The sequence below is a fragment of the Citrus sinensis genome, chromosome 7 (assembly GCF_022201045.2).
Source record: "Citrus sinensis cultivar Valencia sweet orange chromosome 7, DVS_A1.0, whole genome shotgun sequence".
Classification (NCBI taxonomy): Eukaryota; Viridiplantae; Streptophyta; class Magnoliopsida; order Sapindales; family Rutaceae; genus Citrus; species Citrus sinensis.
In genome coordinates, this window is record NC_068562.1 from 22137065 (window position 1) to 22162513 (window position 25449).

A 25449-nucleotide genomic window follows, 5' to 3' on the forward strand; every position below is an offset into this window, starting at 1 on the left:
GTCGGAAGGAAATCATAGATGGAAATCCTCCTCTTGATCACAGTATAAATGCCTTTTCAAAATGGGTTATTCAAATGTTCTTGGTTCAGTATTAAGAAGAAGAGAAGAAGTTGAAGTCGAAGAAAAATCTGTATTCGATTGGGAAGAACGTATTCGACTATTGGGGAAGTTGATCCAAAATCAACTTTCCTTTGAACAACTCCCAAAAACCGTACGTAGTTACCATGTATGGGTTGGGTTAGGTGATGGGTTGACCCACTTGTCCAACATTTCTAAACATATAGTAATATTAATGGACAAGGACACTCTCTTTATCTTTTTTTGCTCTAAGTCTCTCCTACTGAAATAAATTAGGGCAGATCAGTTCATGACCAATGAGAGCACAAGTTTGGCCAAAGAATATAAATTTTAAGAATTAAAGAGAAAATTACTTGAGTTTACAACTAATCCCCTTTAAATCTATTAAAATTACCTCAATTAAATCTACAAAAGTAATTCCACAAACCCATAAATTTTAATTTTTTACATCTTATTGTAATAGAATTAAACTCTTCATAAATCGTTTTTTTTTAATTTAAAAATAAGTAGTCAAGATGAAGTCTTAAATTTGATGCTGACAATTAAGTCGAAATATTTCACTTTATTTATAATTAAATAATTAAACTTATTTTTTCAACTGGATATAAGATATTGTGAGGAAATACATAAAAACAAACAAACAAACAAACAAACAAACAAGACAATCCCTAACATACATTTAATGTACGTTACTCAGTTACTCCACTCGCATGAACAGTGAGTGGAGGAATCCAAATGAGAAATGACTTGTTGGTATTTTTCTATATTTTCTCAGCCACTAAAACAAAATAATGAGATAACGTTGGCAATTCTTTCCTGTGCTTCCTCTACAGTAAAAAGGGTATTAGTGTTGGATTAAACTTTCTCTTTGTTATTTTATCTTCTTCAATTCCATGGATTTCACTTGTAACTCAGGCTCCCGTCCGTACATAGTACATAACAAAATAAAGGGAATTAGAAAAAAGGTAAAAAAAGGCATTTTATTATTCTAATGGGAGTTGCTCGATGAGTTGACCCCCAGCAGCAGAATCAGTTTACATACATTGGTAGACAGAAACTAAGGCTCTAAACTGCAACCGCAATGAGAAACCCCTCCGTTCGACCTTTTCAAGATTTCAGGTACATGATATATAACTACTTATTCTTCTTCACTCACGAGCTAATTTTACTTAGTGAAGTTCTTTCTTTTGGGGGTAAAAAAGAAAAACGATTTCATGCACTGGAAAGAGCAGAAGATTTTTATCCTTAATTATATATTTTTTTTCCTACAATAAAATAATTGTGTCTTTTATTTTCAGAAAATTCCCATTTATATATAATTGTCTAAAGTTAAGTCAATTGGATAATAATATGAACATTAGCATGTTGATGAGCTGTAGGATTAAAGATAGGGAACCTGGTCTGCTTTACCAAACCAATAGCATGTTGTGTTAACCTCCAATTTTATTTCATTTATTGATAAAATTTAGACGTCCATAATTACATATTTTAAACAATTTAAGGCCGTTTCAATTTTAAGCTTGGTAGAAAATCGGTATAGGAGGCGGCGAAATCCATGTACAATAGGAGGCACAAGGGTAAAATAAATTGAAAATTTTTGTTTTTAGCCCGTTTTTATTTTGTATTGGATTAAGATTTTTTTAATATTTTATTTATCATTCTCGTTTCGACTATTTTTTTTTAAGTTTAATAACAGAATTTGAGTTTATTTGTGGATTTTAAAATTGTAAACTATAGGTATTTCATCTGTAATATTTAAGTTTTTATTTGCTTGGATGTACTTTTGCAGTGAATTTTACATTATACTCTTAAGAAAGTTATCTTTTTCTCATGAATTCGAAACATAAACTGACTTATTATCAGTTCAACTTTGTCAAGCAAAGCGTTTGAAAATAATTCATCTTGTAATATTACAAAGGATCAAATGATTTTATTCCTCTGATATATATTTTCTTCTTGTAATATTAATGTAACAGCACAGGTGCGGCTTGCTTGAACAAATCTTTTATATACAATTACACTTGCGGGAAGAATCAAACCCATATTTCGTTTCCATACTTGAGCCTCACTTCATTTTCATGCCGGTAATCATAAACATTTCCAATCATAATTCGTAATCAAAAATATTTTCAATCATAATTCTTAATCTTTCATTTCGTTGTTCTAATGATTACTATAATTTCTTTAGTTGTTCAGCAACAATGGCTGCAGAAGAGAAGCAAATGCAAAGATTTGATGTCGAGAAAGCTGCTTCGTTGATGAAGGAGCTTCGAAATAATTATAATTCAAGAAAGACAAAGAGTTATGAGTGGAGGATGTCACAGATACAAAGTATTGCAAACATGATTGAAGAAAAGGAGGAGGAGATTATTGAAGCCATTCATAAGGACCTCTCTAAGCCCCCATTTGAAACCTTCATCTCTGAGGTTTAATCTCTACTCTCTTGTTTCTTTAGTACAAAATTTTAAAGATTATCTCTGAGGTCACTAAAAGGATATAATAGTAAAAAAGGGATCTGTGTGTTCATTTCTAAACCCTTGAAGATTTACATGTATGTTTGAACAAACCTTGAGTGTCTGATTGTCGTTTTCCTAGAAAACAAATTCATATTGATGCATTCTTTTCATAATTATTGGACTTTGCATCTTGATATGTTGGCAAAATGTGTGAAGTCATAATTTAAAATCTATAATGCTACCATGTTCAACCTACAATATTTATGATCTTTTTACTTCTCTAATTTCTCATGTTTTTACTACTCTATTACATTAATGTTATTTCTTTTTTCCAAAATTTATTTTGTTTCTTTTTTTCACTCTGTGAGCAATTCACCTCTGGAAAAAAGGAAAGCATTATCATTCAAATATTTAGATTTATTCAGATTTCATATCAGTTTCAATTGATTCATATTTTAGATTAAAAAACAAAAATATATTCAATAATAAAGTAGGCTCTGTATTGCAGATTTCTATGACAAAAAGTTCATGTAAGTTGGCTCTTAAAGAACTTAAATATTGGACGAAGCCTGAAAAGGTAACTACTGCTGCAACTTCAAATTATGTTTGGATCAGTATGAGAATATATAATGCTAACTTTGTCCTGAAAATTCAAAAGGTAAGCAAACCTAATGCAAAATGCTCAACATTTCATAGGCCAAAACTTCATTGACAACATATCCATCTTCGGCAGAAATTATTTCAGAACCTCTGGGAGTTGTATTGGTCATCTCTACTTGGAACTACCCCTTCTGTATGCAACTTATAATCACATTTCCAGCACCAGAATTCAGTTACGTATGACATCGAGATCTGGTTTCTCTTTCTCGAGTAACACATTCTATATCTTTGTTCCAGTGTTGTCTCTTGATCCAGTCATTGGAGCTATTGCAGCTGGTAATGCCGTGGTTCTAAAGCCATCAGAAATTGCACCGGCCACATCATCACTGCTTGCCAAATTACTAGAGGATTACGTAGACAATTCTGCTGTCAGAGTTGTCGAGGGGGCTGTTGCTGAAACATCTGCATTACTAGAGCAGAAGTGGGATAAAATTTTCTACACAGGTTTCTCCCTACAATTATTTATTAAATCAAGTCAAGCCTCTTAAATTGTGTCAAGTGTCTATAATTTCAGTTAATTGGACTCACATTTTTTGGAAGCCGAACATCCATAACATGCTCAATAAACTTTAAAATTCTTTTATATGGTTGTCCTATTAGAAGTACACTCTCCAATCAACTTTCCAAGTTATCAATGATGATGATAAATATCTATCCAGTAGAGCTATAAGGGTTCAAGGTTTATCAAATGATTTGATTCTCAAGGAGCGAGTAATATGTTTTTCATCCTGTCAAAAATATTTCATAAATATTCACGTTTTTGTTTTGCACTCAGTTCCTCTGCAGTAGACAATTTTGAGCCGTCTTGAACTTGTTTTAGGTAGCCCAAGAGTGGGGCGAATTGTTATGGCTGCTGCTGCAAAGCACCTTACACCTGTAATTTTGGAACTTGGGGGAAAAAGCCCTGCGGTTGTTGATTCAACGATTAACTTACAAGTAAGACATTTCATACATAGTTTTACTATATATGTATCCCATGTTAATTTCTTGCCATGGAAATGATTATCAAAATTATTCTAAGGTCACTACAAGGAGGATCATAGCCGGCAAGTGGATGGCCAATAATGGACAAGCTTGCATTGGTGTTGATTATATCATAACAACTAAAGACTTTGCTCCAAAGCTGGTAAGATCGTCTCTAAGAATAATAAATTTGTGTATTTTTCTAGGGATATCTTTTCTTAATGCATGCTTCTTCTATAGATAGACAGTTTGAGAAATGAACTGAAGGAGTTTTTTGGGAAAAATCCAATGGAATCAAAAGATCTATCTCGCATTGTGAATCCATTCCACTTTGCACGTCTTGCAAGCCTCTTGGATGAAGATAAAGTATCAGACAAAATTGTTTATGGAGGCCAAAGGGATGAAAAGCAATTGTGAGTCTGATAGTGTGGCTTCCATTGTTCATTTTGTTCATTTTAGAGTGTTACCTTACTAGAACATTTAGTTTCACTGACTATTGCATCTATTATTGCAGAAAGATAGCTCCAACCATATTGCTGGATGTTCCAGATGACTCTACGATTATGAAGGAAGAGATATTTGGGCCATTATTGCCAATTGTCACTGTGAGTATTGTATCAAGTGCACATTTTAAACTGAAGGCCTGTTTCTAAGGGGTGAGGACATTCAAATTCCAAAATGAGTAAGTGAGCATGCAATTGTTTGTGAAACATCAGTCACTTGTAACTAATTTAGTTCTTTCTGAACTGTGTAAGGTTGAAAAAATAGAAGACAGCTTCGATGTGATAAAATCCAAACCGAAACCTCTTGCTGCATACTTTTTCAGTGATGATGAGCAGATGAAGAAAGAATTTGTACAGAACATATCAGCCGGAGGAATAGTCTTCAACGACACAATCGTGCATGTAATTTTCTCTTAATGGAACCCTGTCATACATATATATATATATAGCAATTTTGTGTCATTGCAATGCTCCTTCAGTACTAACCACTGCATACACTTATAGTTACAGTTTGCACTTTATAATCTGTATTGGTGATCTAAACTCATTGGGAAATCATGCCGCCTATGAATTTTACAGACTACAGTTTCCTCCTTACCCTTTGGAGGAGTTGGAGAGAGTGGAATGGGATCGTACCATGGTAAATTTTCTTTTGATGCCTTTAGCCACAAGAAAGCAGTTCTTTACAGAAGCTTTAATGGAGATTCAACAACAAGGTATCCACCGTACACAGCAGAAAAGCAAAAATTATTGAGGGCTCTTTTCAATGGTAACATATTTGGCTTACTTCTTGCTTTGATCGGATGGTCTAGAGACTGAGAAGATAAACGAACTTTTAAGTCCTTAAAATCATTTTCTTGTCGTTATATCCAAAGTGAATTGTGAGAAATATGCAAGGGAAGAATGTCCACCATAAATTGTAAAGCAACTTCAGGTCCAGAAACAAACTGCTAATGGTGAGGATTCTTGTATCATGTTAAAAGTTAGAAGGTGGCCAATATACTCACTGAAAAAACATAAGTCTGGCAATTTTTCTTACAAGATTGGCATTGGAATTTTGACCCCTTGTTGCAAGAACATAACCTTTTTCAAAAGTTGTGTTATATCAATAGATATTTTGGCTCGTGCAAGCTGGCCTATGCATTTACTTGCTTCATCTGTTTCAATTTCCTCGACATTACCAATCTTCTCTTCCAACTTTCAAACGGTGCCTCTATCCATACACGTTATAAGTATATTGTGAATTTGTACCCAAAACGATGTATGCATGAAGGATTATTTCTCTGTGTCGCCAATACCAGTTGGTTAAGTTAAGCACTAGCAGGGCTCTAACAAAGTGCCACAGACCCCCATAAACACCCTTTTCTTTTCTTCTTCTGAGGCAAACTTGAAGAGGAATATATCGTCCCCCATGCTTTCGATCTTCATTTCCTTAACTGTTCGCTAGGCTTGTTGCACTGCTGCTTTTAGCCCCTCCTTATTGATTCCTCTTGCGAGAAAGACCTTGCCCGCTGGGCAGTTTTCAGTGTTTTTTTCTCCTCCTATCTTCGTTCTTCCCATAAGCACTACTATGTCCTCTTCTTCTTTGAAGGCAATTGCCAGACACTTGTAAATTACGTCGTCTATATCCGTACTTCATTGTATGTTTGCCCCTAGCAATAAAGGCTTTTTTCAAGAACCCCTCTACGACTGTAATTTATAAACTGTGAAGAATAACTTATTACAATCCTGGAATCGAAAGCTTTAAATGAAAGAGTAAGAAAATAAAATAAACTAAAAAAGAAACACCGAACCAGTGGGTGACTAAGTGCCTGTTTGGTATGACTTATTTAAGAGCCATAAATGCTTATTTAATCGTATAAGCACTTTTTAAAAATTTTTATGGTATTTAGTTATTTTTTTAGTAGAGTTTTTTTAGCTTAAATAAGCTAATTTACCTATACTAGTAAAAGTCCAAAATTTGAGCTTTTGGGAGTAGAGGTTATAGAGCTTTTCTAAAAATAGATAATATAAAAAATATCACATAGTTTAATGGTTCAAAAGTGCTTTTTTTATTGACAACCAAACACCCAATGACTTTTTGTGCAAAAGCTCTATTGGTATAAGCTCTGCTGTTATAAGCTCTATTTAATAAGTTGTACCAAACGGAGCCTAAAACGAAGCCATGAAGGCTTCAATCCAATTTCATTCTAACACTTTTTCAAAGAAAAAGTACTGTAGAAAAAAGAGTCCCCATATAAATATGTAAAAGATAAAACAATTTGATAAGATAAGTGATAAGTCACAGTCAGAACTACACTTATACAATGCGTATGATTCTCTTTGGGTGAGAATAAATCACAAGATAATTTAGATAATTTGCTGACTGCTTATTATTGAACTCGAGACCGTATTTATACATTTAATCACAGCCCACTACTCTAATATACAGCCGAAAATAGAGGCTTATAATACGTCAACTAAGCAAATAACAAAATACAAAATAAATGCAACTACCTAGCTATTAACCCGTTCAGCAAAACAAGTAGCACAAGATAATTTAAATGCAACAACTAAACAAGCTATGAATACTCCTATGTATACTTTAAGTCGATAACTATGAATATTGTTTCGGTTCCTACTCCCTTGCATGCATGACTTTCACGTCCTCCATGCCCATGTCACACGCCTAGACCCCATCCTTCATACTTGGAATTTGGTTTTGTCACCCTTGTTATATTATATGGCTCTCCAGCCTCATCAATAAGATCAAGTAGTCGTAGACCATACTCTCTTATTATGTGACAAGAACGATAATTAATCTTGGTTAAAGTACATAAACTTGGCACCATTGAAATTATGATTCATGATCTCTGACTTTATGCAAAGCTACTAATATCTATGGCAATTGAGCATCTATTCTTAGTACATTCACTATTAAAGTTTCTACCCTATCAGTAACTCACTGCTGTCAGGCAGCAACAAGTTATAATTCACCGCCACCACTTTTAAGTTCATCGGTCGTCGAGGAATTTAGGGATGGTGGCCAACAATGGTTGGAGGTTGCCTGCAGTTGTTATATTTTGATAATAGATTAAAATAGTATTGATTTAATAATAAAAAATTATTATAAACAACACAATTGATACTACATCAAACATAAGTGCTTTTTTTTATCTGAACTCTAAATTTATTTATTTTTCATACATTTACTTATTTAGGTTGTTTGTTTAGTTCACTTTTAAGTGAAGTTTGAAATTTAAATGAAAAATTGTAATATCAAATCTCAAAAATACCATTAATAAATCACGCACTTCCTATATTATGTATGAACATTATATCTTTGTATTATCCTTGATTTTTTTTAATTACTTTAAATTTTTATTAACATGGGAATATTAACTAAACCAAAATATTGAACAAATCAAATTATATTCATTTTGATAAATCAAAACTAAAACAACAGTGTTGACTTTATAATGAAAGTTGATGTTATAATTATATTTTTATTACAAAGTTAAATTAAGAAACAATGATAGTATTATTTTTAATGGTATCAAACTAAGTATTATTTTTAATGGTATCAAACTAATCAACTTTAAATTTTTAAATTGTGAAGAATAAATATATGCGCCATTGAAAATGATATTTGTGCCAAACTATTAGCTTTCAAATTTTATGTTCAAATGTTAAAAAAAGAAAAATAAATATGTTATTCAAACATTTCTTTTCAGACTTTAGCTAAATTTAGATTTATTCAAAATTCAAACAAAAAAATAAATGTAACCATAGTAAACCATTAAATTTTATTATAAGCTATTTTTGTGGGTTTCAGATGTTGTATTGGACTTTAATGTATTAGATTGATTGTACATATTAGTGGGATGCAATTGTATTGTGCTTAATTTCATCGATTTGTATTTAATATCTAAAAAGAAAAAAATCATGAATCATTATGAGTGGATAAGAATAATAAAATAATACTATTAAAGTATTTTTAATATTTATATTTCTAATATTTAAGTCTCAATATCATATGTTAATCATTTATTATATGATAAATTTTATAATTTATAATGTTATTTAACTACCGTTAAATAAATAAATACCACACAAATTGAGAATTAAATTAAGATGTAAATATCTGAATGTGTAATATTGCTCGTAATAGAAAAGTAACTTGGATAGGTGGAATGACAATGTCGGACAGCATACCCTATAAAAATAAAATATGGGTCGAACGTAATGCTTGCGCTTGGGTTTCGAGTTTCGTTACTGATATCATTCACGCATGCGATGACATGCAATATAAGAAGTTGGTCAGTTTAAAGATTTTGTCTTAGTTGTCATAGACAGGCAGCAAAATTGAAACTGCCTTTAAAAGGCAGAACATATATATATATATATAATTAAACCCACACACACGACTCAACTCAGGAAAGGAGAAACCAACTGAGAGAAGGACTCTGAATCCTGGGAGCATGTAGTTTGATATGCACAACAGGGAGAGAGAGAGAGAGAGAGGGCATTGCATTTGCATGCGGGCAAATATGGGAAAGAAGAAGAAGAAGATAACAAGAGCATCGTTGAAGTTGAAGGTGTGGTGCTATTACTGCGACGGTGAATTCGCCGACGAGAAGATTTTAGTTGAGCATCAGAAAGATAACCACTTCAAGTGCCACGTCTGCCACGACCAACTTCCCACTGCAGGTGCCATGGCCGCTCACGTCCATCAGCTTCACAAAGAGACCGTTACCGCGTAATAATTAATCTTTGTACACGTTTCTTTCTCTAATTTCAGTTAGTGAGTACTGAGTAGTATGGCAAGAAGCAATTCTGCGTTGGGATTTTGTAGTAATTAAATCTTTTGATTGCATGCAAATTTGGTAACACAATGGGTATCAAAGTGTGTCTTTGAATGTCTCTCGATGTTAATCTGAATGGTTGCAATAATCCTCCAATACATTACAATACAGGGTCTACGTGGAAATCTAGATGCATATGTTTATATTTATTGTACAATTGAGCAGTCTACCGAGACAAACTGGAAAATTTACTCCCACTAACACATTAGATATAAATGTGCCCTATTTAGAAAAAGGGAAAGAGACCCACGAGACTCGAACTGGTGCCCTCAACATATGCTTGAACTGGCATATTTTGTGTACCCTGAGAATGCTTAGAATTAGTTTATTTACTCCAGGTCAATTGGTTCCTTTTGGTGAATAGATCATGATAAAGTTAGTTCCTTTTTTGACATGTTGTGTTCAGTCGGTATAAGCTGTTTGCATCTGCAATGTAGTTGCATTACACTCATTGAGTTTGTATTTGTAATTCTTGTAACAGAGTACCCAATGCAAAAGCTGGTCGGGAATCGATTGGCATTGTGATATATGGAATGCAAGGAATACCACCTGACGTCTTAGCTGCTCATTATGGAGAAGAAGGTAAGGAGCTTTGCAAATATGTCGGTTATTCGGTTACTTAATTTCTGGATTGTTTGTGCACTTTTCTGTTTAATTTGAGACTCTTTATTGCTTCTGTCTCTTCTCTTTAGAGACGTCGTATAGTCACTAGCATTTGACAAATGGAACATGCCATCTGTTAAATTGTTTTTCGTACCCAGGCAATCCAAATAGATGCTTGAATTGTAATATAAAATCTAATAATGTGATATGATATGTTGAATGCTTTACAGTTATTGGAGTTAAGAGTTGGCTGAATAACTTTTTTACGCTTTTCAGAATTCTGAGTATTGGGAGCATTTGTATAAGCATTTATTGGGGGAAAGATAGAGAATATCCTATTTAATTTCTTTTTTCCTCCAGAATTATTTGTTAAGCTTTTTAGTTAGTACTCTTCTAGAATCATGTTTGGTAGTTGGCTATGTATCCTTTTATCTTTGCTGGAGCCATTTTTGGATTGAGTTAAACTGCAGCTTTATATTGATTGCTAAATATATTTTGTTCAAACAACATGCTAGGTATACCTATGTGTGAATTACATTTGGCTCATGTTAATAGCCGTCCTTTTCTCTCCAACATCCCATGTGGGCTGAGAGCTGATTGAAAAGTTCCCATACTTTCAAGGAGCTAACCTGAAATATTTGGGATAAAAGTGGCTAGTAACAGTTTTGCTCCTAATTCACTTTTCAGAGATTGCCCTTGTAGTAGTGCTCTTTGGTATAATCACTGATTGCAAACTCCAAAATTCTTAAATGAGTGCATCATTTTGCCTTAAGAATATATAATAGATTGTGTTGGCCTTTGTGTTAGTTGCCCAACCACCATTAAGCATATTTTGTAGTAATTGTTCTTTGTTGGGAATTACAAGTTTGCAAGCAACAAAAAAAAAAATTCATATAACAACAGTTGACCGCTGGATTTCTCCATGATGTTTGGTTTTTCATGTGAATGATTTTCATTGCCTCGCTGGAGTTTTGTTCTGCTCTTGTTCTCACATGCACAGGAGGCAGCTTAACTTTTTGGTAGATAACTTCTGTTTGTATAGTTTATTCAGCCCATCCTTCCTATTCATAATCAAAAGTTCTTTCAAGCTGGAAACTGAACTGGGTAAGATATGGAGAACTTTTCGTCTGCAATGTTTTAATTTTTGATACAATAGTATAATTAAAGTGATGGAGAAGTACTGCTTGTTCTAATGTTCCAAGTTCCTAATATTCTGACATGGGTTATAATCCTGCTATAAGAAAATCTGTAGATTTTGCACATGCAAATAATAAATGCTAATTTTATAGCAGAAGAAGTTCCATCTAAAGTGGCCACACCGGATACTCCTTTAACTCAGCCAGTGGGTGAGGTGCCAGAACAATTACCTGTTAGCTATACTCCTCAATCAACTATAGGTGCAAAGCAGCCAATGTATGTTTCCTAATGTTTCTTCTTCTTCTTCTTCTATTATGCTTACACCTTCTCGTGGCAAAAGGAGACATACAGTATATTTTTTAATGTCCACTTTTAATCCTCTCTTTCCTCTATCAGATGTTTTCAGTTAATTTGAAACCATTACAATCCCTTTCACTATAAGTGTTTTTTTTTCAAAAAAAAAATTATTAATATTATCATATTACAACATTTTTATGCCATGATGTACATATTAATTGAAGCTCTTGATTGTTTTTGGGCTATACTTACAGCTCTGCCCTTCCCGTGCCTCCTGCTGGTAGCCCACCTCTGGCGTCAACTACAGCACCCACTCCCCGACCTTCACAAGTAATTAATTCCTCCTGGAATGCCCCGGCCTATACCAAAAGTTCCATTATCTGCAAGCTTTTTATCTCACATGCCCAGATTCATACTATCAACAGGGATTTTAGGAAAAGGAATTGGAAAAATTTACTATTATTATTATTATTCATCATCATCTTCATCATCATAATAATAATAATAATAATTCAGAATATATATTGGCTTAGGCATACCTTTCTATTGGCTACTGGTTTGTTGTGTACAAAATCACCAATTATCACATATTGGTAGATTAGCACCTATGCACGTATTGCATATACTTGTGCTCTGATACATAACTAGCCAGTTTCCATAGTTTTGCATGCCAGCTGATCTGCATGTTCATGCCATCATTATGCTTTGTGAGAGATCCATGTTTACAGATCTTCTGATGTGTTATCATGGATAATATTTTGACTAGTTAAGGGCTTCATATCAAGGGGAAGCTGTCTATTGGGGAAGTTATAACATGCATTCATGATCATTGAGTCCTTAACAGTTTTGATACGATTTAGTCATTACTTGTCACTAGTAGGTTTTGATGAACTTTGCTGACTTAAATTCTTCTTCCTTCTGTGTCTGTTAAGATTCAAATATTCCTCAAAAATCAACATACATATAATGCAAATATATTTAGATATGTGCATTTGCATTGTTAGCATGCAAATATGACCTAAGTTACTAGTTTGAATGTCATATCTATGTTCTCTCAACTTTCTATGGCCCAAGTCCTAGACTATTCATTTATGAAATTAGATGGTTTCAAGGTACAGTAGCTGACCCAAATATTTGCATTGACCCTGATTTTTTGTTATAGTATTTTGCTCTACTCCAATTTCAATGCTGTTGATTACCATGAACAGAGGAAAAAACTTGAGCATATAAAGAGGCTGCTTGAAAGCTCAAACCCATCTACATGCCTGCACTGGGAGAAAATTAAAGAACATTTCAGCAAGTACACTCGCACCCCGGATCACCCACCTTATGCTTCTGTACTATCCCTTCTTTCTAGCCTTCTAGGAACATTTATACGATTCTACTTTTGCCTATTTTCTGCTGCATTAAACTAATTACTTTCTGCACGCGGTGTTGTTTTTTACATAGATGATACAAAGGGCAATCACAGAGTTGAATGAGCAAGGGGGTTCAAGTGAGGAAGCAATATCAAAGTTTATTGAGGCAGAGTATGAGGATTTGCCATTTGCTCATGCGGCACTATTAACTTGTCATTTACAGAAGCTTGTCATTAAAGGGGAGATCGTCAGCACATCTGCAAATTGCTATATGCTTTCATTTGAGGATATTTATTCTCTTCATAAGTTGAAAAAGGAAAACAAACGTTCAAAGAGGTGTGAGCAGAATAGGACGTATAGCAGGCAGCGTAAGTTTAGAAGAGTTCAATCCCAGAAACAGCAAAAAATCGAAGATAGCCAAGAACAGAATCAAGTACAGCAGGAAATGTCTGAAAGACCTGAAAAGCAAAAGCAAGCAGAACAACGAATTGAACTGATTGAAAAGCAGAAAAAACAAGGGGATGCTGAATTGAATGGAGAAAAAAATGAAGTGGAAGAATTACGATTAAAAGTAGTTGAAGAACAAATTGTAGTTGAACAAGACTGGGAAGGGAACGAAGAACATGATCAAATGCAAGAGCAGCAGAATCACCAGCATAAGGAATTGGATCTGCAACAAAGTCAAGCAGTGAGTGAAACAATTGATGTGACCGTAGAAAAGAATTACCAAGCAGAAAGGAATAATCAGGCTGAAAAGAGTAGTGAAATAATGGAAGCAGAAAATCAAAATGAACGAGGAGATGAAGTAAGCAAAGAACAAAATGAAGTGGGAGAAATACGATTAAAGGTAGTTGAAGAGCAGATTGAATCTGAACAAGGAAGGGAAACGGATGACGTACATGATCAAATGCAAGAGTGGCAGAATCAACAGCGAAAGGAATTGAATCTACAGCAAAGTCAAGTACTAAGCGAAACAGTTGGGTTGACCATAGAAGAGAACTATCAAGAAAAAGGGAGTAATCCTGGAAAGAAAAGTGAAGTAACTGAAGCTGAATATCGGAAAGAACGAGAAGATGAAGTTATTGAAGAACCATATCATAAAGAACTGGAAAGCAAGAAACTTGAAAAGATAAATCAAACAACAAATTCAGAAAGTGAAGTTCGAGATGAGCAAGCTCAGTTTCCAGAAATACACTTTGAAGAAATTGTGGAACATATTAATCCAGAAAGGCAACACTTTGAAGGGACTGAAGAGGAAAAGAGGTTACAGGAACAAAAAATGGAAGTGTGCTGCCAGATTTTTGATCTTAGGTGTTCTTCTTTTCTATTATCCTCAATCTTTATTGCATCTCTCTTTTATTCTTGTTCTTATGATCATTCTTACAGTGTTATTTTTCTTGTTAAATAAATAGCAACATGCTGGTCAAGCTTATAAAGAAAGAAAATGACAATATAGCCACTGTCAGCACCCAAAATAATGTCACAGGTCAAAAAGTGGATCTTTCTGATTCATCACATTTACAGAAGGTTAGTCACCAAAATAGTTTACCTGTTAATGTTCTAATTCAGTTTAATTCCACTTGATAAATCTGATGTCATTATGTGCTTATCTGGATTTTAGGAAGATTTAATGGAATTGTTGAAGAAGACTAACAAGGTAGAGGGGAAGCTGATTGATATCATCTGTTCTTTGAACTTGGAAGTATCAGGAAATAACAAATTAATGCCTAAAATCAGAAAACAACAGGAATTGGTAGAGGAGCATTTGCTGCAAACAGAGAATCCTCCAAGTACGGGGAGTGAAACTGTGCTTGCTTCTACTTTTCAAGCAGAACAGCAGCAACAGCTGGACATTTGTGGTCAAGTGAAGGTTGCGGCAGACCAAAGAAAAGTAACATCAGCATCTGTTAATTTACCCACAGATTCAATGCAGCTTGTGGGGAAACAGGAAATTGAGCTTCCTAGTCCAAAAAGGCCACCACAACTGGAAAGAACTTTAGAGGAGTTATTTGAGAAGCCAAGTAAGAAATTAAAGCTATGTGATCAGCAAGAGGTACCCAAATCCCAACCAAGGTTGATGGCAATTTCCTCTTGTGATTCACATGATGAAAATGGAAATGCACTGGTTAGGATTTTTCAGTTAGTTTGAAAGTCTTATCAGAATAAAGTTTTAGATAATTAGTTTAGTTTTAAAGTCTTATCGGAATAAAGTTTTAGATAATCTTTTTTTTTAAATTCAAGTTTAGATAAGTATCCTACAGTTAGGGGATATCTATTAGGAGTTTGTTTTCTACATTCTATTTAAGTGTAACTTGTAGAATGAATGGAATAAGGAAAATAGCATTTTCAGACTCTAAATATTTACATGGTATCAGAGCAATGAATATTTAGAGGTCTATTTTTCAATGGTGAAAACTGCCATGACTGGAGCTACAAAGAGCTCATCGGCATCTACTGCCGAAAATGATGATAGTAACACCACAACTCCTCAGCCGCTGTTGCAGCAGTCTGAATATAACCAGGATAGCTCTTCTTTGCAACTAACTGTTCATAAATTGAATGGAAAAAATTACTTAGAGTGGGCACAGTGCGTTAAGTTGGTAATTGATGGAAAGGGAAAGCTGGGGCATTTGACTGGTGAAGTAACAAAACCAGCTGCTGGAGATCCTTCTCTTCCGACCTGGAGATCAGCAAATTCAATGGTTATTGTGTGGTTGATAAACTCAATGGAGGCTAGGATTGGTAAGCCTTATCTGTTCTTATCGACAGCCAAGGCGGTGTGGGATGCAATCCGAGATACCTATTCTGATTTAGAAAATTCATCTCAGATATTTGAGTTGAAAACTCAACTGTGGCAGTCCAAGCAAGGTAATCGGGAGGTCACAACTTACTATAATGAACTGTTGATCCTTTGGCAGAAATTAGATCTTTGCTATGATGAGCAGTGGGACTGCTCGAGTGATAGTGTAAGGTATAAGAAGATGTTGGAAAATGACAGAGTATATGTGTTCTTGGCTGGGCTAAACCGTGATTTAGACGAAGTGAGAGGCAGAATTCTGAGCAGGAAACCCCTTCCATCTATTCGAGAAGTTTTTTCTGAGGTAAGAAGAGAAGAAGCACGACGGAATGTCATGCTTAATGATGTTAAAGCCACCAGTGAAGTAGAGAGTTCAGAGAGTTCTGCTCTTGTTTCAAAGGCACCTGAACCTGATGGAGATCGAAGGAATTCAAAGAAACCTTGGTGCGACTTCTGTAAAAGGGCTTGGCATACAAGAGAAACCTGCTGGAAGCTACATGGCAAGCCTCCTCATGTGAAGAAGAAACAAGGAGGTGATGGACGAGCCTTCCAAGCTACTTCAGATCAAGAGCAATCAGGTTCTTCAGAGTCATCACCTTTCACGAAGGATCAATTAGAGCACTTGTATAAATTGTTTCAATCCTCATCCTTCAATTCATCTACTCCCTCTTATTCATTAGCTCAAAAAGGTAATTATCTTTCTGCTGCCCTTGTTTGTCATCATTCGAATTCTTTTTCTTGGATTATTGATTCAAGAGCAACCGATCACATGACAGGCTCTCCATCTTTGTTTTCTGCCTATAAGCCATGTGCAGGAAATCAAAAAATTAAGATCGCTGACAGATCCCTTTCGGCTATTGCTGGAAAAGGGTCTATCATTCTTTCTTCCACTCTCACTCTTCATAATGTTCTACATGTTCCTAACCTATCTTGCAATCTTTTGTCTATTAGCAAATTAACTCTTGACTTGAACTGTTGCGCTAATTTCTTCCAAAAACATTGTGAATTTCAGGATTTGACCTCGGGGAAGATGATTGGCAGTGCTAGACAAAGTGGGGGGCTGTATTTCTTTGAAGAAGTACCAAGTTTGAGACGACAACCTCCACGTACTTGTTTCAATTCTGTTTCTGCTATTAATAATGACAATGAAGTTTTGTTGTGGCACTTTAGGTTAGGCCATCCTAGTTTTCAGTATTTGCAATATTTATTTCCCAACTTGTTTGCTAATAAAAGTTCTTCTTCCTTTAAATGTGAAATTTGTGAATTAGCAAAACATCATCGTGCATCATTTCCTTCCCAACCCTACAAAGCCTCAAAACCTTTTTCTGTGATTCATAGTGATGTTTGGGGACCTAATAGAATTTCTACATTAACAGGAAAAAGATGGTTTATTACCTTCATTGATGATCATACCCGTATTTCTTGGGTATATTTAATGAAGGAAAAATCAGATGTGGGAATGATTTTTAAAACTTTTAACAACATGGTACAAACTCAGTTTCAAACTAAAATTCAAGTTTTCCGAACTGACAATGGTAAAGAATACTTTAACAAGTTTTTGGGAGATTATTTTGTGGAAAATGGCATATTTCATCAAAGTTCATGTACGGATACCCCCCAACAAAATGGAATTGCTGAACGCAAAAATAAGCATCTCCTTGAAGTTGCTAGATCTTTACTTTTTACAACTCAAGTTCCTATGTATTTGTGGGGAGAAGTTGTACTCACCACTGCCTATTTAATAAATCGAATGCCTTCAAAAGTTCTATAATTTCAAATTCCATCTGATTTCTTTAATCAATGTTTCTCTACCTCAAGAATTTCAGTCACACTTCCGCCCAAAATATTTGGTTGTGTTGCTTTTGTCCATATTCACAACCAGAATCGGGGCAAACTTGCTCCAAAGGCTAGAAAATGCATTTTTGTTGGATATTCTCCAACACAAAAGGGGTATAAATGTTTTGATCCTATTTTAAAAAAAATGTTTGTTACCATGGATGTTACATTTTTTGAAAAACGAAGATATTATGTAGATAATCATCTTCAGGGGGAGAATAGGAGTGAAGATTCTATCTTTAACACTATTCACCTAGAAACCCCTTCTATTTCTTCTGTGCTAGACTCACTCCGTCCAGAAAAAAGTCTCGAGGCTGCCATACCTGAACTTAATACTGTTGTACATGTTCCAAACACTGCTTTACCTGGTTCTACCATTCTTGATCCCATATTAGAACCTAATGCACCTGAACCACAAGAAAACCTCACTAAATCTGATAATGTAAATGCTAATCAACCTGGACAGCCTTCTAATGTGCCATTAGAACCAGATTTGTGTGCAAGACAGGGTAATAAACAACTTGAGTTTATTGTTTACTCAAGAAAGGGTACTAATCAAAGAAGAGAGAACCTTACTTTGCAGCAAGGCCATGATTCCAATCCAAGGTCAAATCAGACTCCTTCCTCAGGTAATTTTAATTCTAATCCTTCTTGTGAGTTAAATTCAACTTCTCAGGTTCTTAGTGATCTAAACATACCTATTGCTCTAAGGAAAGGTATTAGAAGTTGTGCCAAATACCCATTGTCTAACTTTCTTTCGTATCACAACCTATCACCTCCTTTCTATACATTTACCTCACAACTTTCTAGTGTAAAAATTCCAAAGAATGTACAGGATGCTCTAAGTGTACCTAGGGATGGCAAAATAACCTGGACCCGGCTCGGATCCGCACGAACTCGGATAATCCGGACCGGGTTCAACCCGCACCGGATACAAAAAAATCCGAAATCCGGAAACAATTTAATAAACCCGGATGTATCCGGGTCCGGATCCGGATCCGGAATAGGCCAACCCGTATATCCGGAACCCGGACCTGGATGTCTTTACTCTTAATATTATATTTTTAATTTTTAAAAAATATAAATAGAAAAGCAAAAAGTCAAAAAGAAAGAGGAAACCCTAGTTTACACTTTACAACTCTTGCACTTTACAACTTTCTCTCAATACAGCTGCCACCCATTGTCTTCTTCTCTTCATCAATTCAACACAGCCCCCAACTATTGACTTTTTCGTCATCGTCATCTCGCTGCTTTGCTGCCACCACGGCTGTGTTGATCATTATCATCATCAGCTGCCATTCAATTTGTTGATTGGTGCCAAACTGGATTCAAGTGTGGTATCAATTACCAGCCTCCAACTGTTCGAGTGGTGATCTCGCGAAGGTGCAAAGGGCCGTGTGCATGATAGCGAACTCAACTAGTATTGCTAAGGTATTTTCTCGCATTGCTAAGGTATTTTCTCGCATTGACCACAATTTTGATTTGATGTAATGCCAATAGGGCATAGAGAAAGGTGAGTTATTTGAAACCCGTGAGGATTTTTCAGCTTTGGAGAAGGATTATGAGGAGGTTGGTGCTGGATCTGACGAGGGTGAAAATGGATATGAGGGAGATGATCTGTGTTTGTAATTTTTTAGGCTTGTGTTAGGCTTGTGTTAGGCTTGTGTTAGGCTTGTGTTCTTTTGATTGCTTCTTTGATGTAAGGTTGGATTCTAGTTGCATTGGTTCTCATTCTGCTGCTTTTACTTTTTTGGTTGGCTATGAGGCTGTGTATTGTTTTTCCATTGTATCCATAGCCTGTTAGAGAATTGAAAAAAGGCAAAAAAATACAGACATTCAGGTTTGAAACCCGCAATCCGGAAACCCGAATTTTCCCGGGTTAAACCCGGTCCGGACCCAGAGGTAAATTATTCGGGTTTATATTCGGATTCGGAATACCAAATTAACATCCGGGTCCTGAACCGGAACGGCTAAATCCGGACCCGGACCCTGAATTTGCCATCCCTAAGTGTACCTGAATGGAAGGTAGCTGTCCTTGAAGAGATGAATGCTCTTGAGAAGAATCAGACTTGGAAGGTGGTCAATTTGCCTAAAGGAAAGTCAACAGTTGGTTGCAAGTGGGTATTTACTGTCAAATACAATTCAGATGATTCACTTGAGAGATACAAGGCTCGCCTAGTGGCAAAGGAGTTTACTCAAACCTATGGGATTGACTATTCAGAGACATTTGCACCAGTAGCAAAGTTAAACATTGTACGAGTTCTCTTGTCTATTGCTACAAACCTAAATTGGCCATTACAACAATTGGATGTGAAGAATGCATTTCTCAACGGGGATTTAAAAGAGGAAGTATACATGGATCCTCCTCCTGGTTTCTCTGAAAAATTTAGGTCAAATGTGTGCAAGTTGCAAAAGTCCTTATATGGTCTCAAACAATCGCCTAGGGCTTGGTTTGAGAAATTTACTACAGCTGTCAACAGACAAGGTTACAGACAAAGTCAGGCTGATCACACAATGTTCACTAGAGTTTCAGCTAAAGGTAAAATCATTGTGCTTATAGTGTATGTGGATGACATTATTCTTACTGGAGATGATTTAGTTGAAATGGAAAGATTGAAGCAATGCCTAGCCACTGATTTTGAAATCAAGGACTTAGGTGCCTTGAAATACTTTCTTGGAATGGAAGTTGCTCGTTCCAAGAAAGGTATAGTTGTCTCACAAAGGAAATACATCCTTGATTTATTGAAGGAAACTGGAATGAGTGGCTGCAAACCAATTGATACACCTATGGAGTACAATCTAAAACTAGGTGAAGGAGAAAAAGCTTTAGTGGATGCACGACGATATCAGAATTTGGTGGGAAAACTTATTTACTTGTCTCATACTAGACCAGACATCGCTTTTGCAGTCAGTATAGTAAGTCGCTTCATGCATCATCTTCGGGAAGAACATCTTGAAGCTGTTTACAGAATTCTGAGATATCTAAAAAGTACTCCAGGAAAGGGACTTTTGTTTAGAAAAACAGAGAATAGAGGGATTGAGGTATACACTGATGCTGATTGGGCAGGTTCAGTTATAGACAGGAAGTCTACTACTGGCTATTGCACTTTTGTATGGGGTAATTTAGTGACTTGGAGGAGTAAAAAACAAAATGTGGTTTTACGAAGTACTGCTGAAGCTGAATTTAGAGCTATGGCACATGGGCTTTGTGAAGTATTGTGGCTAAAACAAGTTCTAGAGGATTTGAGAAGACCTATAGTTCTACCTATGAGGTTATACTGCGACAACAAAGCAGCAATCAACATTGCACATAACCCAGTGCAACATGATAGGACCAAGCATGTTGAAATTGACCGTCACTTCATCAAGGAGAACCTTGAGAATAAGATTATCTGCCTATTGTTTGTTCCAACAAAACAACAAACAGCAGATATCCTAACCAAGGGACTCCTCAAAACTAACTTTGGACATCTTGTCAGCAAGTTGGGAATGATTGACATCTACGCACCAACTTGAGGGGGAGTGTCAAGAAGTTAGGATTTTTCAGTTAGTTTGAAAGTCTTATCAGAATAAAGTTTTAGATAATTAGTTTAGTTTTAAAGTCTTATCGGAATAAAGTTTTAGATAATATTTTTTAAAAAATTCAAGTTTAGATAAGTATCCTACAGTTAGGGGATATCTATTAGGAGTTTGTTTTCTACATTCTATTTAAGTGTAACCTGTAGAATGAATGGAATAAGGAAAATAGCATTTTCAGACTCTAAATATTTACATGCACAATTGGTGATCCAAAGGATAGAAACAATACAAGAAGATAACTCTCTAACAACAGGACCAAACTTCAAGTTTAGTGGGGAGATGGCCATATCGGGAACAGAAATGGAAAAATCTAATCTAAATGTATGTGTAGACTCAGAGCAGCTAAAAAAATATGAACTTTGTGGCCCTAAAAGGCTACTTGAATCTCAGCTGGTTACAAGTTCTCTTAGTGTACCCAGGGAATTACTGGAGCTTAACCTTGAGCATCAGCAGCAAACTAGTTTTAGTAGTAAGGAAAAAAAATCCGAATTCAAGGTAGCTTTTGTCTTAGCTTCTTTTGATTTCTTTGATAGTTGTTATTTATTAGCACGTCTGACATGACATGATATGAAAGGGAAGAAACCACTATCAAATTGAATCATTATATAAACTATTAAATAACATTGTAATCATTGACCAAGATATTAATGGTTTTTTTTATCCTTACAGCAGCCAGAAAATCCAATTGAGGGAAGGCATGGAGAGAATAAAACAACCTTACTGGAGCATCAGTCTCAGACACAGCAGCAAATGGTAGGACAGGGACAACAGACGCAATTGCAAACTTTTAGCCAAATGCCATCTACATCTCAACTAGATACAGCTACTTCTGTTGCTAAACAGTCTGATCCAGCAAAGCTAATGCAGAAGAGGCTTAGAGTTGGAAGGCCCACTGAATCTGAGCCAGTGGCTACTTCGGTTGCTAAACAGTTTGATCCAGCAAAGCTGATGCAGAAGAGGCAACTACGGCCTAGAGGTGGAAAGCCCACTGCATCCGAGCCAGTAGCTAACTCTGTTGTTAAACAGCTTGATCGGGCAAAGCAGATGCAGAAGAGGCAATTACGGCCTAGAGATGGAAAGCCTTCTGAGTCCGAGCCAGTTCTTCCAATTCTTGAGGCTGATCATGATTTGAGTCTCGTTTCCCTTAAATCAGAGCAGAAGAAAAAATCACGGTCTTCAACTCTTAAAAGAGCGCAAGAGCAACAAAGAAACCATCATCGTCTGGAAAAGCGTCTAAAATCCCAGCCAACAGAAATAACTGATGATTCCGCCATTATTTCTCAAAAGCATGTCAAAAGAAGACTGCAGCAGCGGCAGTTATGGCCACGGGGTGACGACTCTTCCCAGTCTGACTCAATTATATAGAAAAGAAGAGAACCACTCCCATTCCAGCATCAGCAGCATGGAAAGGAGCAACCACAGCCTAAACGTCGAGGGAGGCCTCCTAAACCAAAATCAGCCGCAACTATGGATATATCGCTTCCTCCACATCATCAACTTAAGAATAAAAAGCAAAGGCCTCAGGTTCATGGCCGATGACTTTCTCCTAAATCAACTTCAACAATGGCTACCAACACAGTGATGTTGCAGCAGCAACAATCACGTGGTTTAGCTCCTGAGGCATCATTGGCATTGCCTTCACAACATAAAGGTAGAGGAAGGCCTTGAAAAGGGGATTGAAGAGAGTGACAGACAACTTTATTTTCGATAAGCAATAGAAGAGCAGTTATATTATCTATGTATTTTATGAAAGATTTACCTTTTTTTTCCATTTTTTTAAGGTTCCTGGAGTTATTTCTTCATTTTTGGAGAATACTGATTGGACTGACTCTGCCTGTTCTAAGTGAATGACTGAAAAATGAAAGTGGTTACAAGTTTTCATGCACTGAGATTGTTTTACTGCTTGAGCTAGCTTTTCCTGGTGTGATTAAACCCAGAGTTAAGGATTGAATTTGAGATATTCATGCACAATAATGCTACTGATTGCTGAACTATAATTAATTATGTACTGAAGATAAGAGATTGAAATTTTTTTTTTTTTTTATAACATTCAGTTATGTATTGAAACATGTGGGGGCAGGCAAAAAGTAACCCTAAATTTTTCACCGCAAAGAGGAGCTTTCCCACGCAAGACAAAGTCTTAATTACTTCGGATTTGCTTTACAATTCTCAGTTTTGGCAGTTCAATTTGGAAGAAGTTGCAATGTTTTATGTAAGCAAAATTGAGCTCACATTGCGGTTGTCGCCTCATCTTCTTCGCCTTCCTCTGGATGAATATAGTATGATTTATTTGTACTGTTCTGTTGTTTATCTTCTTTCCATTTGTATTTAAGTATGCATTTACAGCTTTTAACTTACTTAGAATTACGCGGTTTGCCAGTTGGGTTCCAAATCTTTTTTTATTTTACTATCATATCATCAGCTATAAGGTGTTGCATAACATTGCAGATAAGGGACACAGCCATTTTCATAAATCAGAGGTTGATTGTGTCGACAATCTTTCTTCATATGTCTAACAAATGCCTCACTGCTTCTATGATTTTTACCAAGTCTATATTTTGGCTTTGTATTTGGAGTTTTTTTTATAGTTCTGAATCTAGATCAACTCTCGTTAGTCCTATGCAAAATTCAACAAGTGCCTTTCAGTCAGTTGCATTAGTTGAGAGATTTTTCTTTTTCTTGTCAAATCATAGGCCATTCGCGCCAATGGCGATCATTGTAAGTGATGCAGTGTAGTCCTAGAAAAGAATGCTCTGCAGTGAAACTGATGTAACTCTCTGCAATGAAGCTGATACAGCAAAAAGATAAACTGACGCAGGATATTTTAGACTATTAGTCTCTTAGTCTCTTAGGTGCTCATAAAAATCTTGCTAAAGGTTGCTTTTTGACTTTGAAAAAGTAATTGCATTCTTCAACCAAATCCATATTCATATAGCGATTATATTCTTACTGGTTTGTCAATAGTTTTGAATACATTGAATATGTTAAAATGAGAAAAGGTTCATGAGAATTCCGTTGATTTTCCTGGTCTGAAAAGGCTTCACCTGATTCTTCTCAACGCATTGAATTAATGAATTTGATTGTTGAAGTCTTAATTATTATTATTATTATTATTATTATTATTACTTTTCTTTTTTCTTTTTTTAAATGTTTGCAGGGATCAATTGATTGTGATGGTCTAGGTCCTGTTCCATAGTGGTAGGATGAGAAGTTTTCAAAATAATTGGTGTATTAAGGCTTGTGACTAGAGATGGTTTTAGGTCCTGTTCCATAGTGGTAGGATGAGAAGTTTTCAAATAATTGGTGTATTAATGGGTCGGCCGACACGTGACACGGTATGGGTACAGTACGTGTCCGTACGGCACCGCACGGCACAAGCACCTTTCGGTAAAGCACGCGGCACGGCACGCACGTGGGCCATGCCGAGCCTATAAATTTAGGCACATGGGCCTTAAAAGCATGGCACAATTAGTGATGAAAAGGCACGTAATAAGAACACTTCATTGGTGGGCTAACACATAGCCCGTGGGCCATCAATAGTACGTGGACCAAAATATATCAAAGTAAAATTTTTAATGAAAAGTAAATATAAATGTTATGATTTTACAAATATTTTGAAATTAAATTTTTTAATATATTTTTTAGCATAGACTTTTGAAAAATTAATTTAAGTCTTAGTTTAAATAAAGATTCTAATTTTTTTATGTTTACAATTTATTAAATGAATAAATAAATATCATGATTTTAATAAATTAAATTATAAATATCATGATTTTAAAAATGATAAATAAAATATTTTACAACATTAATATTGCATTTATGTATGATCTATGGAATTTTACAACATTAATATTTCATTTATGTATGATCTATGGAATTAAATTTATGTATTATTGTGTTATGATTGGTTATTGTGAAATTAAATATATAGTTGTGAAATTGTGATAAACTGATAATAAAATATTAATTGCTCTCTTAATAAAAATTATTATGATAATTATGATGATGATGATAATAATAATAATAATTATTATTATTATTAGGCTGATGGGCTTAAAAAAGCACGCCAGACACGTGAGCTTAAATAAAGCACGTCAAGCACGTTGGTTTTTTTAGGCACGCTGGATATGTTGGCTTAAAGAAGAAAAAAAAAGTTGATGGGCTTTTTTTTAGGCACGACCCGCAATACGAGCGGGTTCGTGCCGGACCCTTATGAAAAAGACGCCGACACAACCTGTTGGCCATCATTACTTGTGAGTGGCTATGAAGTAACAAAAAAACAACCGACGAATTATCTTTGAAGTTTGGATGAACACCTTAAATAACAAAATCAACAAG

The 25449-nt window shown here is 35.4% G+C and overlaps 5 protein-coding genes and 1 long non-coding RNA gene across 9 annotated transcripts; 5 read left to right on the forward strand and 1 right to left on the reverse strand.

The window, feature by feature from the left end:
• The first annotated feature begins 911 nt into the window (after positions 1-911).
• On the forward strand, positions 912-5807 carry LOC102615535 (aldehyde dehydrogenase family 3 member H1-like). Its single transcript, XM_006464867.4, has 12 exons — positions 912-1197; positions 2055-2162; positions 2267-2504; positions 3043-3111; positions 3231-3327; positions 3432-3638; positions 4015-4130; positions 4216-4320; positions 4398-4570; positions 4672-4762; positions 4913-5062; positions 5240-5807. Exons 1-12 carry the CDS (start codon positions 1160-1162, stop codon positions 5477-5479), a joined length of 1632 nt encoding a protein of 543 aa, XP_006464930.1. The 5' UTR covers positions 912-1159; the 3' UTR covers positions 5480-5807.
• Positions 5808-8981: 3174 nt separating this feature from the next.
• On the forward strand, positions 8982-15062 carry LOC102628761 (uncharacterized). 4 transcript variants are annotated; one of them, XM_052431636.1, is made up of 9 exons: positions 8982-9398; positions 9986-10086; positions 11397-11520; positions 11796-11871; positions 12750-12878; positions 12991-14210; positions 14312-14426; positions 14521-14556; positions 14637-14841. In XM_052431636.1, exons 1-9 carry the CDS (start codon positions 9133-9135, stop codon positions 14700-14702), a joined length of 2133 nt encoding a protein of 710 aa, XP_052287596.1. In that variant the 5' UTR covers positions 8982-9132; the 3' UTR covers positions 14703-14841. The 4 variants fall into 4 exon arrangements, with proteins under 4 accessions (XP_052287596.1, XP_052287593.1, XP_052287594.1 ...); XM_052431633.1 differs by having other exon boundaries at positions 8983-9398; positions 14521-15062; XM_052431634.1 differs by having other exon boundaries at positions 8983-9398; positions 11400-11520; positions 14521-15062.
• On the reverse strand, positions 11527-15619 carry LOC127898957 (uncharacterized). The gene is made up of 4 exons (XR_008050719.1): positions 15473-15619; positions 13463-13569; positions 12081-13357; positions 11527-11900 (listed from the first exon to the last, which is right to left on the reverse strand). It is a non-coding gene; the product is annotated as an uncharacterized LOC127898957 (long non-coding RNA).
• LOC127898956 (uncharacterized) lies at positions 15293-16857 on the forward strand. The gene is made up of 2 exons (XM_052431637.1): positions 15293-16385; positions 16709-16857. Exons 1-2 carry the CDS (start codon positions 15305-15307, stop codon positions 16741-16743), a joined length of 1116 nt encoding a protein of 371 aa, XP_052287597.1. The 5' UTR covers positions 15293-15304; the 3' UTR covers positions 16744-16857.
• Positions 16858-17689: 832 nt separating this feature from the next.
• On the forward strand, positions 17690-19161 carry LOC127898875 (uncharacterized). The gene is made up of 3 exons (XM_052431373.1): positions 17690-18248; positions 18884-18984; positions 19033-19161. The coding sequence occupies exons 1-3, from the start codon at positions 17690-17692 to the stop codon at positions 19159-19161; spliced, it is 789 nt and encodes a 262-aa protein (XP_052287333.1).
• Positions 19162-20739: 1578 nt separating this feature from the next.
• LOC127903688 (uncharacterized) lies at positions 20740-22828 on the forward strand. Its single transcript, XM_052444160.1, has 2 exons — positions 20740-21606; positions 21781-22828. The coding sequence occupies exons 1-2, from the start codon at positions 21259-21261 to the stop codon at positions 22474-22476; spliced, it is 1044 nt and encodes a 347-aa protein (XP_052300120.1). The 5' UTR covers positions 20740-21258; the 3' UTR covers positions 22477-22828.
• Positions 22829-25449: the final 2621 nt, after the last annotated feature.